Below are 14,215 nucleotides of genomic sequence, written 5' to 3' on the forward strand. Positions count from 1 at the left end.
TTTTCTGAAAATAGCAATCATTTTTCAATTAATACAGTGTTTCAGTACAGTTAGCACTGAAACAAGTACATAAATACCCTTTATGATTTTTAATCACATAAAATGATATCCAAGTACAGTACAATTAGTGCTGAAACACTGAGATCCTTAAAAAAACACAAATGCATTTATTTTCCAAACTTCAAGATTTTTTTCCTATTATTATAAACTGATCATTAACATGAAACAGACTTGCTGCCTTAAAAGAACAAGCATGTACTGATTAAATCTCTTTATTGTTCCCCACATTCCATACTTCCTCATCCTCAGACATTTATCTTTGCTCATGCTCTCCTTTGAGGGGAATAAACTGACTGCTTTCTTCTCCCTCTCCCTCTGCCTGCTGTTCTGCCTACTTGTGTGCTTGCTCTCTCTCTCTCTGGCAAATAAATAAAATATTTAAAGGAAAAGAAAAAAATAAAGAAAGTTTTAAAAGTTAACTTTGAAAGACTAAGGAATCATGGGAAAAAAAGCCATGAATTCCATGTGCTATATTCCCCCAGCACTAGGGTTTTGCAGTTCTCGTTTATTGGTAAACTTGGTCTTGGCTGGATGTTCTTGCTCATCTTCTGGGGAAGGGTCTGTTGCAGTGATTCTCAAGTGTCTTTGCCCCAAGCAGAATTGCACGGCCCTTGCCAGGGGCCAGGGTAACTAATATGCTCGGGTTTGCTCTTAGTAGCTTTTGTTCCCTGAAAGCTTTCTGTACAGCTTTGGAGGAGAGAATGAAAATGGCTGTCTCCCTGGTCTCGGGCCACACTCCTTGCTCACCTGGCCTATGACTGAGCATTTCCATCTTTAGCACAGGGCCCCATTTGGAATCTCCAAACCCAGCAGATTCCTGTAGTGTGCTCCCATGCCACTCCTCCCAGGGGGAGGGAGGGGAGCTCTGTTTTTGCAGCCAGCTTCCCCGCTCTGATACCTGGGAGCTCTGCCACACTCAGGCACCCCCAGTCTTTCTGTGACCCCGAGGGTCCTGAGACCACAGTGTACCAGTGAGGGCTCTACACCCTACTTAGCCACTGGAGTGACATTCCCTCAGTTGAGCACTTTTAAAAGTTCAGTTTTGTGCATTGTGCTCTGCTGCTCTGTCAGTTGCCAGGAGCCAGTTGACATGGGGGGTTGGGGGGACCTCTATTTTTTTTTGAATCTTTCTTTTCTTTAAATATTTTATTTATTTGCCAGAGAGAGAGAGAGAGAGAGCAAGCACACAAGTAGGCAGAACAGCAGGCAGAGGGAGAGGGAGAAGCAAGCTCTCCACTGAGCAGGGAGCCTGACGTAGGGCTTAATGCTTGATCCCAGGACCCTAGGATCACAATGCCAGCCAAAGGCAGACACTTAATCAACTGGGTCACTCAGCCACCCCTCTTCTTTCCTTTTTCAACCAACTTATTATCTTAACAATTCTTTTAAAATCTTAATTTTCACTTTTACAGTCATATTTTATTCCTTCATTGTAGTTAACCTTATTTTTTGTATATATGTAAGTTTTTCTTTCTTTAAAATTTTGGCAGACAGTCTCTTCTAAAGAGCCAAAATATGCCCAAAATCTAGTGAGTGCCTCTGTTTTATTCCCCAGCCTGATTTTATTCTTTTTTTTTTTTCCCCTTATCCCTTCAGTTTCGGGTCTCTTCTGATTTGTGTAGTGTATATTTTTCTGGGGTCATTGTTACCTTTTAGTATCTTGTTCTCTTATCTATCTATTCTTTTCTGGACAAAATGGAACAAAAAATTCACCTCAAAAAAAAAAAATAAGAGGCAGTACCAACTGACAGGGACCTAATTAACATGGACTTTAGTAAGACATTGGAGAAACAGGTCAGAATGATGATTATAAAGATAATAGCTGGGCTTGAAAAAAGCATAGAGGATACTAGAGAATCCCTTTTTGGAGAAGTAAAGTCTAACCAAGTCGAAATCAAAAAGGCTATTAAGGAGATGCAAAAAAAAATGGAGGCTCTAACTCCTGGGATAAATGAGGCAGAAGACAGAATTAGTGATATAGAAGACCAAATGATGGAGAATAAAGAAGCTGAGAAAAAGAGAGATAAACAACTACTGGATCATGAGGGGAGAATCTGAAAGATAAGTGATATCATAAACAAGACAATATAATTATAGGGATTCGAGAAGAAGAAGAGAAGGGCAGATGGTATATTGGACCACAGTATAGTGGAGAACTTCCCTAATTTGGGGAAGGAAACAGGCATAAAAATCGAGAAGGCACAGAGAACCCTCATCAAAAATCAATAAAAATAAGTCAACACCTGATCATCTAATAGTAAAACTTACAAATCTCAAAGGCAAAGAGAAAATCCTGAAGGCAGCTCAGGACAGGAGGTCTATAACCTATAATGGTAGAAACAACAGACTGGCAGCAGACCTATCCAGTGACCTGGTAGGCTAGAAAGGACTGGCATGACATATTCAGAGCACTAAATAAGAAAAATATGCAGTCAAGAATACTATATCCAGTTAAGCTGTCGTTGAAAATAGGAGAGTTAAAAAGCTTCCAGGACAAACAAAAACTAAAAGAATTTGCAAACACCAAACCAGCCCTACAGGAAATATTGAAAGAGGTCCTCTAAGCAAAGATAGAATCTTAAAGTAACATAGACCAGAAAGGAACAGAGACAATATACAGTAACAGTCACCTTACAAGCAATACAATGGCAATAAATTCATACCTTTCAATAGTTACTCTGAACGTAAATGGGCTAAATGCCCCAATTAAACTGTTCAAAATCCTTGGGATTCAGGAAAGGCGGTACTAAGAGGAAAGTATACAGCAATATAAGCCTTTCTCAAGAAACAAGAAAGGTCTCAAATATATAACCTAACCCTACACCTAAAGGAGCTGGAAAAAGAACAGCAAATAGAGCCTAAACACAGCAGAAGAGAAATAATAAAGATCGGAGCAGAAATCAACAAAAGAGAAATGAAAAGAACAGCAAAACAGATCAATGAAACTAGGAGTTGGTTCTTTCAAAGAGTAAGATTGATAAACCCCTAGCCAGACTTATCAAACAGAAAAGCTAAAGGACCCAAATGAATAAAATCATAAATGAAAGAGGAGGAATCACAACCAACACCAAAGAAATACAAACAATTATAAGAACATATTATGAGCAACTATATGCCAACAAATCAGACAATCTGGAAGAAATGGATGCATTCCTAGAGATGTAAAAACTACCAAAACTGAACCAGGAAGAAAGAGAAAGAGAAAACCTGAACAGACCCATAACTAGCAAGGAAATTGAAGCAGTCATAAAAAAATCTCCCAAAGAACAAAAGCCCAGGGCCAGATGGCTTCCCAGGCAAAATCTACCAAACATTTAAAGAAGAATTAATACCCATTCTTCCGAAACTGATTCAAAAAACAGAAATGGAAGGAAAACTTCCAAATTCATTTTAGGCCAGCATTACCTGGATCCCAAAGCCAAAGACCCCATCAAAAAGGATAATTATAGACCAATATCCCTGATGAACATGGATGCAAAAATTTTCACCAAAACACTAACCCAAAGAGTTCAGTGGTACATTAAAAAGATTATCCCCCACAACCAAGTGGGATTTATTCCTGGACTGCAAGGTTGGTTCAACATCCATGAATCACTGTGATACACTACACGTTAATAAAAGAACAACATTCCTGGACTGCAAGATTGGTTCAACACCCATGAATCAATCAATGTGATACACTACACATTAATAAAAGAACAAGAATCATATGATACTCTCAATAGATGCAGAAAAAGCATCTGACATAATAAAGCATCCCTTCTTGATTAAAAGTCTTCACCGTATAGGAACAGAGGGAACATAACTCAGTTTCATAAAAGCCATTTATGGAAAGCTCACAGCGAATATCACTCTCAATGGGAAAAACTGAGAGCTTTTCTCCTAAGGTCAGGAACACGGCAGGGCTGTCCATGATCACCATTGCTATTCAACATAGTACTAGAAGTCCTAACCTCAGCAATCAGACGACAGAAAGAAATAAAAGGCATCCAAATTGGCAAAGAAGTCAAACTCTCACTCTTTGCAGGTAATATGATACTTTATGTGGACAACCCAAAAGACTCCACCCCAAACCTGCTAGAACTCATACAGGAATTCAGAAAAGTGTCAGGATATAAAAAGAATGTACAGAAATCAGTTGCATTTCTATACACCACCACCAAGACAGAAGAAAGAGAAATTAAGGAGTCGATTCCATTTACAATTGCATCCAAAACCATAAGATACCTAGGAATAAATCTTATCAAAGAGACAAAAAAATCTGTACTCAGAAAATTATAGAATACTCATGAAAGAAATTGAGGAAGACACAAAAGAAATGGAAAAATGTTCCATGCTCATGGATTAGAAGAACAATGTCTATGCTATGCCTATGTCTATGCTACCTAAAGCCTATGTCTATGCTACCTAAAGCAATCTACACATTCAGTGCAATCCCTATCAAAATACCATCAACTTTTTTCACAGAAATGGAACAAATAATCCTAAAATTTGTGTGGAACCAGAAAAGACCTTGAATAGCCAGAGGAATGTTGGAAAGCAAAGCTGGTGGCATCACAATTCCAGACTTCAAGCTCTATTACAAAGCTGTAATCATTAAGACAGTATGGTACTGGCACAAAAACAGACACACAGATCAATGGAACAGAACAGAGAGCCCAGAAATAAACCCTCAACTCTATAGTCAACTAATCTTCAACAAAGCAGCAAAGACTGTCCAATGGAAAAAAGATGGGTCTCTTCAACAAATGGTGCTAGGAAAACTGGACAACCACACGCAGAAGAATGAAACTGGACCATTTCTATACACCACACTCAAAAATAGACTCAAAATGGATGAAAGACCTCAATGTGAGACAGGAATCTATTAAAATCCTTGAGGAGAACACAGGCAGCAACCTCTTCAACCACAGCCACAGCCACTTCTTCCTAGAAACATCGCCAAAGGCAAGGGAAGCAAGGGCAAAAATGAACTATTCAAGGGACTTCATCAAGATGAAGAGCTTTTACACAGCAAAGGAAACAGTCAACAAAACCAAATGACAACTGACAGAATGGGAGAAGATATTTGTGAATGACACATCAGATAAAGAGCTAGTGTCCAAAATCTACAAGGAACTAATTAAAGTCAATACCCAAAGAACAAATAATCCAATCAAGAAATGGGCAGAAGACATGAACAGACACTTTTCCAAAGAACATATCCAAAATCAAAACCACAACGAGATAACCACCTCACAGAAGCCAGAAGGGCTAAGTTAACAAGTCAGGAAATGACAGATGTTGGTGAGGATGCAGAGAAAGGGGAACCCCCTTACACTGTTGGTGGAAATGCAAGCTGGTGCAGCCACTCTGGAAAACAGTATGGAGGTTCCCCAGAAAGTTGAAAATAGAGCTACCCTACAACTCAGCAATTGCACTACTGCGTGTTTACCCCAAAGATACAAATGTAGTGATCTAAAGGGCCATGTGCAACCCCAGTGTTTATAGCAGCAATATCCACAATAGTCAAACCATGGAAAGAGATGTCTATCGATAGATGAATGGATAAAGAAGATGTGGTATATACACACACATATATATATATGATGGAATATTATGTAGCCATCAAAAATGAAATCTTACCATTTGCAATGACATGGGTGGAACTAGAGGGTATTATGCTAAGTGAAATAAGTCAATCAGAGAAAGACAATTATCATATGATCTCAATGATATGTGGAATTTGAGAAATAAGGCAGGGGATCATAGGGGAAGAGAGGGGAAAAATGAAACAAGACAAAACCAGAGAGGGAGACAAACTGTAAGAGACTCTTAATCTCAGGAAACAAACTGAGGGTTGCTGGAGTGAAGGGAGTAGGAAGGATGGGGTGGCTGGGTGATGGGCATGGGGAAGGTATGTGATATGATGAATGCTGTGAATGGTATAAGACTGATAAATCACAGACCTGTACCAAATAATAATGCATTCTTACGCATTATATGAAATAATGCATTATATATTAATTAACAAAAAATTAATCAATTAAGAAATAAATTACTACCTGGAAAAAAATAAAACAAAAAATTCTAGTTCTCTAAAAAAATTATTTTTATACCATCTAGCAAAAATTGTGACAATTTGTGTTTTTAATAGCAGAATTTAACGCACCAATTAACCTGCCTATATCCTTGGCACAGCACTTTCCTAAATTTTGCCCTATGTTAATCTGCATTTCTTTCTTTTTTTTTTTTAAAGATTTTATTTATTTATTTGACAGAGAGAGATCACAAGCAGGAATCTGCATTTCTCTACAAGTGAAGTTAAAACCTTCTTTTAATGTTTTTGAGACATGTGATCCAAACATTTGTCTTTGATGTTCTTAATCTAATCAGTAAAGAAAATATAAACTTGTCTAGGAAAGAAAATTAGCACTATTTTATGAAATTTTAAATTGTGGACAGTGAGGGCCAGATAGGGAAATATTTATGCTACTGAATTTAAGAAAAAGAAGAAAAAAGATACTATTAAATTTTCTTGTTAACATTCCCATTTTCTTGGGAACTCTACTTCTATTGTATTCTCTTATATAAGAAGAAAATAAAACTTACTTCCACTGTTTGATATATTGTAAGGGATTAAGGTTGCATCCTGCATCAGTTAAAGCTTTTTTGTATTGCTCCAAATCAGCCTGAAACAAGCAAAGAATGGTATCATAAAAAATTTTACTTTTGTGAAAGAGAAGACCATTTTGTTTGTTATTACTTGATTAATCAAAAAGTTAGACCAAAGGCATGAGTTTAAATTCTAGGCACCCAAGTAGAGTGGAGTCATATTTTAAGTGAGTATATAAGTGAGCACCTAAGACAAAAATCTTATCTAATGAAAATTACCTTTGTCAGGCTCCCAAATCACCTAGCCAGTATTCTGTCATCCCTTAGTGAGTCCAACAAATCCAGTTTTTTCTCCATTTTTGAAATAGACTGCCTTTCCTTGGGATAAGCAATAAATAAATATCTGACTAGACAAAGAGCATTTTAAAACCAGAAACACAAGGGGACATTGTGACATGACACTGACTGACGGGAAATGTAGATTCAGGTTTTCCCCTCTCATATGTACTCTTATTGTCCAAATTCATTAACTGAGTATCAGGTGTCTTACACTTTTTAAAAAACTGTTTTCTCTTTCTTGCTATTTTTGTTTCCTGATGAGTAAGTGTAGTTGAATTCCTGTACTTTATAAAAGCCTATCATCATAGTGACTCCACCATAAAAATTTTACAAGACGACATTTAAAGCTCAACAGAGATGTTTACTACTTCGCATTTTGGGGGCTATCAGGCTGTCATAATTTGCTTTAAGCCTCTTAGTGATCACTTAAACTTATGAAAAGACATGGTCCTTACCAAAAATAAATAAAAATATGTGGTCAAAATAAGGGAACATGGAATTAACTTTTAAATTAATAAATTCTTAAGAAAATACTATAAATAGGCTTTAATCCTTTATATATATATACCTATATACCTATATATATATACCTATATATAAAGCCTGTAAAAATCCCCTAAGATACAGGTATGAGATATTCCTGAAAAGAAAACCACACTTTCTTACTGAATTAAAATAAAAGCTATATGCCCAAAATAAAGCAGAACTGGCCTAAAGGAAATACTGGGTTTAGTTTACTGTTTTAATGCACCAGAGATTTTTGACCAAAAGAAGTGTTATGATCAAACAGACTTTTAAAAATAAATGCTGCCAGAGAAGGAAAGACGTTTACAATTATATCATTCTAGATGTCATCTCTAAAATTCTCATGCTTGTTGCTCATCCAGTAAAATTTCACTGAGTTAACATTAGAGAGAGTTAGCTGGCCTCTAACCTGGCAACAACACTGACACCAAAATCACCATTTGCCTTCAAAATCAATTACCTATACATAAACATTTTTTTTCTTCAAAAGCAACTGATGCCCTACCACATAAAATGAAAAAAACAACAAAATTACCCACAAAATTACCCAATCTTCCAGTGAGGGAAAAAAAATCTTTCAGAAAGGAAAATGTAACATTTTCCAATCATTCTTAGAAATTTATTGATACAGAAGTTATTTGATTGCAATACAAAAAAGTCAACTTTATTTTTCTATGAATCATATGACAGATATAAATCTGAAGTTTAATCTCAGTAAATTTAAAATTACAGTATTAATGTAACTTTTTGGAACTCTGAGTATTCTTACAACTGACTCCTTATATTCTATAATGAACATTAGTTTTAATAACCTTAAAATATTACCAAATTTTTACCTTAGGTTATAGATGAATTCACTGGAAGACATTAGTGGCTATAGCTCAAAGAAACAGAGCTTTTAAGATTATCACATAATAAGAAATAAGACCAATGTTTCAAAAAGCATAGCAAACTTGGCTAATTTAGTTTACAATAACTATTTTCCAGAAATAAGAATCTTGGCCATTTGAATCCAATTCATATTCCAACAACTTAGAAGTGGTCAGACATTTCATGAGTGGATAGTTCTCTTTATGACAACAAATACTGCTATAAAAACTCAGCAATAAATAGAACTAGTCTTAACAAACTGTTTTTCTTTTAAAGAAAGGAATGAGGTAGTTATTTGGCCATAGTGATCTGGTCTTCTATTTTTGAAACAGACAAATATTTCCCCTTCTACCCAATAACTGAACAAGGAGGACATACCTCAGAGGGTGCCTGCTGTGCACTTATATAATAAATAAGAAACAGCCTCATTTTATCTTCTGGAGTTCCTGCTACGTAGGGAACATAAATTAAAAAACTTTCATAATTCTGGTTAAGTATTATAGTCAACACAAGTATATAAAAATTCAAGGCACATAAATGTGAAAAGATAAAATATGGTTCTTGATTTAACTGACTTAAGATTACAGGCACTATAACTATACCCATGTACAATACAGATATGGAAAAAATATTAAATGCTGTGGGATTAAAGGAATGGAATACAGAGGTATGTCCATTCTTTCTTTCAAAATATCTGTAAGAGATTTACATTTTGTATGTGAACTAAGAAAGAAAGAAAGGCATAGGCAGGGTAATCACAGAGATGGAAAGGGGATGCTGTAATAATTATGTAAGGACAACAGATATAAAAATGAGACTGTTCTGGGAAACTAGCTATATGGTCATTCTAGGTTTTGAGTTACAAAACTTTGGTACTTCTCAAAAGTGTGGTCACCATATAAATGTCTCTTCCTGAAGGGTACTGTATCACTTATAAGATTTGGAAAAAGAATACATTTATATTAAAATAAACACTGTTGTATAATACAAAATATATTTGCCTGAAATTGTTTAAGACAAAACATGAGATTTCAAGGAAATTTCTTGCTTGCAGTGGGTCTGATCTGCTACTCCTATTACCCAGAGCCCAAAACTGGACAGAGAAACTCATTTATTTCCCCCTCTGCTACTGGGTGTACTCTGGTGCAAAGCACTGGCCAGAGGTAACACAATTTCACCACCACCAAATAACAATATGCACTCTCACTTCAAAGTGTATCCTAATACTCAAGAACTTGAAACTGTTACACTTTATTATAGAATAAAAACTAGGAAAATTTTTTCAAAACATGACTAGTGAACTATCGATTTTTTATATGGTTCAGAATCCAGATAACCATTCTCAAATTATCCTTATTACCTAAATATGACAATGAACGGTAATAAAGATCAATGATGGGTTTTCCAAAGTTCTGATATTTACAAATAAATGTATCTTGGACATTTTGAAAATCAAGTTATGAAATTCAGGGTCTTGTTTAAGTCCTAGGAGAAAGCTGCTATTTTTGTTTAGCAGGTAATTTGTTGGCTGGGTTGAGGCCAAAGTTCCAACAGCTTTCTGTGGGTTGTGGCTCCATCACTGATTTATATTTTCAAAAACTTCTGCAGTGCTACTGGATCTGTCCAACCATCTAGTGGACACTATGGGAACTGGGAAACTGTCTAGCTCTTCAACTCGCAGTCTTTGAAATAATACTGTTGAGGATCTAATTCACATATGTGCAGCTCAGGGGCGATCCCAGGAATTCATAAACAACTTTATGAGGTTGCTTTCCTGAGCTCCTTCCTCTCCGCAATCTTGGTAGTTTCCAATTCCCCTGGCTCTCCCTTTTTGGTGCTCTATCCTGAAAGCTTTGGCTTTAGTTACCCTGTTCCACTGTGCATTTCCTGCAACTATGACTAAGTAGTTAGAAGGCAAAGAGAAAAACAAACAAACAATGAGGCTTGCTGCAGGCTCTTGGGACCACCACTCCTAAAACAGGAGACAAAGACTCCCCTCCTTCAGAGTTTTAGGGGCCTGTAAATCAACATCCTCAGCATCTAGCATAGCCTTTCTAATAGCAGGCACTTATTCTGCTTAAAGAAGAGAGAGTTCCCATTCTCTTCTCCAAGGAGAAACATACTTTATAGTTGCTATAGTGTTAATAATAAACCCTCAAAATTTCTGCTAAGGATTTTAAGAATACTATGATGGTAAGAGTTGGAGAATATCCTGATGCTTATAATGATATTAATCACAGGGGCCCCTGGGTGGCTCAGTGGGTTAAGCCTCTGCCTCCGGCCCAGGTCATGGTTTCAGGGTCCTGAGATCGAGCCCCGTATCAGGCTCTCTGCTCAGCGGGAAGCCTGCTTCCCTCTCTGCTTACTTGTGATGTCTCTGTCAAATAAATACATAAAATCTTTACAAAAATATTAATCACAGAGGAATCAAATGGAAATTACAAAAATGCATCCTTTACAACTGCAAGTACTCTAGAACCTCAAACTGGCAGCCTGGGTCCTCCTGTCATACCTAAACTTCCACCGGAACTGCTTCAATTTTAAAGTCACTTTTCTTACTGAGTAATCGGATGTATCTTAGGGTAAAGTTTTAAGTAGAATTCAGAAAGCTTTTTATCTCCCTGAACAATTTGCGAGTAAGTTTTTGACCTGCTGTCCCATCATTCCCAAATGTTAGACATTCCTCAATATAATAAGCTCAATATAACAACTATCAAAATCAGGAAATCAGCATTGATAAATTAGTAATAACATATAATCCTCAGATGTCATTTCAAGTTTCACCACTAGCCTGTAACATCCTTTATGACAAAAGGATCAATTTTAGAATCATGTGGGATATACAGCTGCCATACAACATACAGTTAACTTCTGTATGAAACAGTTCCTCAGTCTTTCCTTGACTTAGATGGCCTTGATGTTTTAGGAGATTACAGGCTTTTGTTTTTGTTTTTGTTTTTTTGGTAGAATATCTCACAATTAAATTTTGTTTGATATTTCCTCATGATCAGATTCAAGTTATACACCTTTGGCAGGAATATCACAAGAGAAAACTATGTTCTTTGTATTGCATCCTACTGGATGGGGCATTATTTCAATATGTCTCATTACTGATGGTGTTCACTGAGATTACCTAGTAAGGGATCTATCATACTTCTTCACTGTAAAGTTAGTTTTCTCTTTGTAATTAAGAAGTATTTTGCAAGAAGGTAATTTGAAACTAAATATCCTGTAAAACTTGAACTTACTTATTTACTATATCTCTGTGGACTGATGGCTTCCTATTTCATTCAGTGAGTTATAATCTGTTATCATTAGTTATTTTGATACTCATGATGTCATGGTCTCCCCACTGGGGGTCACTTCAAGCTGACTTCTGGGTCTAATTGACATACCCCATCACTTTCTGAGTATATTCCTTGTTTTCTGACACAACAAACTAATCTAGGCTCATTTTGTATTTTCTCTTCCTACCTCAGTCCTGGAATCAACTACTTCTCCAATGAGCGCAAAATGGTATTTATAAGCTAAAATCTTTACTACTGGAGTATTGTTTCTCCACCCCTGCTTATTTGGCTGGACTAGGGAACACATATAGGCGTACACACACCTATCTGTATTTATTTCTCTGACAAATACGTAGTGAAAACACAGGTCTACGATGACACCTTAATTCTAATCCAACATTACAGGGCTCATTATATTTTTCTCCCTTTCCATATTTATAACTTCTTTCCTTGACAACAGGAAACCTAGCTCCTTTTGTATTATCTGACATACACACTTATTTAACCAGACTGTGGTATGTAACAAATATCCTATCTCTGCAGCCATCCCCTTGCCTGCATGGACGTCCTCTCACTCCATTTGGGCTCTGATTCCCTACAGTAGACTCACTCACATGCCTGGCCACACTTCTCACCCCACTTAGATTGATGCTGGGTTGCTCCTGTGTACAGTCACCTTCCTCAATCTGTTAGAGCTTTTTTTTTAAATAAGATTTTATTTGACAGAGAGATCACAAGTAGGCAGAGAGGCAGGTGGCAGAGAGAGAGGGGGAAGCAGGCTCTCTGCTGAGCAGAGAGCCCGATGCAGGGCTCGATCCTAGGACCCTGAGATCACGACCTGAGCCAAAGGCAGAGGCTTAACCCACTGAGCCACCCAGGCACCCTGTTAGAGCTTTTATATACCATGCTTTCACATGTGGATACTCTGCTCAATTCACTGGGGGCTTTGACACTTCATGGTAGATCACCAGTCTTCCCTCTACCCCAAATGTGGTTGTCCTTCTTATCTTGCTCAGGTTCCAACATCTTGTTCTAGGCTAAAGTGGCACTTTAGCCACAGACTTCCACTTTGCATGAAGACCTACCTTGTTCTGCAATTCTTAATGTCTTTACAAATAAACCAAAAAAGTAAGGGAAAGAAAACAGGAAGGGTTTGATTTTTTTCTATCAACACATTTATTTGCTTTAACTTTACTTAAAACTTATTGTAAATAATAAGGAATAGCTCTGAAGTGATGGGCTTATATATTTTGCATTTTTTTCATTACAAATGCAGGAGGTTGAGCCCCACATTGGTGCTAGATATCACAAGTGTAAATACCTTCAAAATGCTAGGTTCTCACTACAAATCTAGCTTCTTAAAAGTGTGAGCAATATTTACAGCTTCTTAGAAGTTTTTAGGAGTAGAATCTCTAATTACAATTTGGACTTTATTATTTTTCAACTTGGAATAAGGTCTAAAACTCATACCTAACTCTAACTCAAAAACCATCATCATTCAGCTAAATAATTTATATGCAAAATATAAACTGAACAGCTTATATACTTTTTTAATTCATTTTGGAAAAGCACTGAAATTTGAATTGAAAGCTATTCTGAAATGATCAAATCTCTAAAGTATAATTTTAGAGGCTAAAACCTATACGGATCCCATGATCATTATAATTGAAAGCAATAATTACAATACATTTTTTAAGTACAAAGAATCCTATCTTGTTTTAAGAAAAGCTAACATAGAAATAGTTAAATGCAAATATAAAGGGACTGATTAAGGAGTTTCTTCTAAAGTAAATTCCCTAAATATTTAAAACAGAATTCAGTTTTAGATATATTTTTTAGGAAACTCTTTAGGGTTAAACCAAGGTAATTAGAGGGGCGCCTAGGTGGCTCAGTGGGTTGAGGCCTCTGCCTTCAGCTCAGGTCATGATCCCAGGGTCCTGGGATGGAGCCCCACTCTCTGCTCAGTGGGGAGTCTGCTTCCTTTCCTCTCTCTCTGCCTGCCTCTCTGACTACTTGTGATCTCTGTCTGCCAAATAAATAAATAAAATCTTAAAAAAAAAAACAAAACCCCAAGGTAATTAGAAAGTATAACACTTAGAGACACCTGCTTTGAATGTTATATCTTTAAAAATCTTCCAAAAATCAGCAGAAATTGAACTTTAGATATATTATCATATTAAATAAATGAATATAACAAGTTCTTAAATACCATGAGAGAAAAGTTCAATAAAATAAAATGCAAATCATTTTTCCACTTTAAGAAATGCTTTGCTACAAACTTCTCAACAGAAAATAGCTCATTTAGTTATCTCATTATTAGCATGGGTTGTCAGAAAAAAATAATTCTATTCAGATATTACTTAAATTGAAATGCTGGTTTCATCAACTGTGAATCTTAACAGTAACCTTGAATTTATGGTACATACCATCAGGATCTGATATTATATCTAGAAGAGATTTATCCAGAGTAGTTTTGCTCATTATTTTTTCTTCGTATTCAAAATATACATCTAGTTTTCTTGCCTGTTTCAAAATAAATA

At 36.3% G+C, this 14,215-nt stretch overlaps 1 protein-coding gene across 1 annotated transcript in view; it reads right to left on the bottom strand.

The window, feature by feature from the left end:
• Positions 1–14,215, bottom strand: part of SCFD1 (sec1 family domain containing 1) — a 105,241-nt gene that overhangs the window by 32,279 nt on the left and 58,747 nt on the right. The window contains exons 15-17 of the mRNA XM_044231755.1: positions 14,102–14,198; positions 8,767–8,837; positions 6,652–6,731 (exon numbers count right to left, since the gene is read on the bottom strand). Coding sequence (XP_044087690.1) covers positions 6,652–6,731; positions 8,767–8,837; positions 14,102–14,198 — 248 coding nt within the window. The remainder of the gene's footprint in view (positions 1–6,651; positions 6,732–8,766; positions 8,838–14,101; positions 14,199–14,215) is intronic.

Source organism: Neovison vison, chromosome 13, assembly GCF_020171115.1.
Source record: "Neovison vison isolate M4711 chromosome 13, ASM_NN_V1, whole genome shotgun sequence".
NCBI lineage: Eukaryota > Metazoa > Chordata > Mammalia > Carnivora > Mustelidae > Neogale > Neogale vison.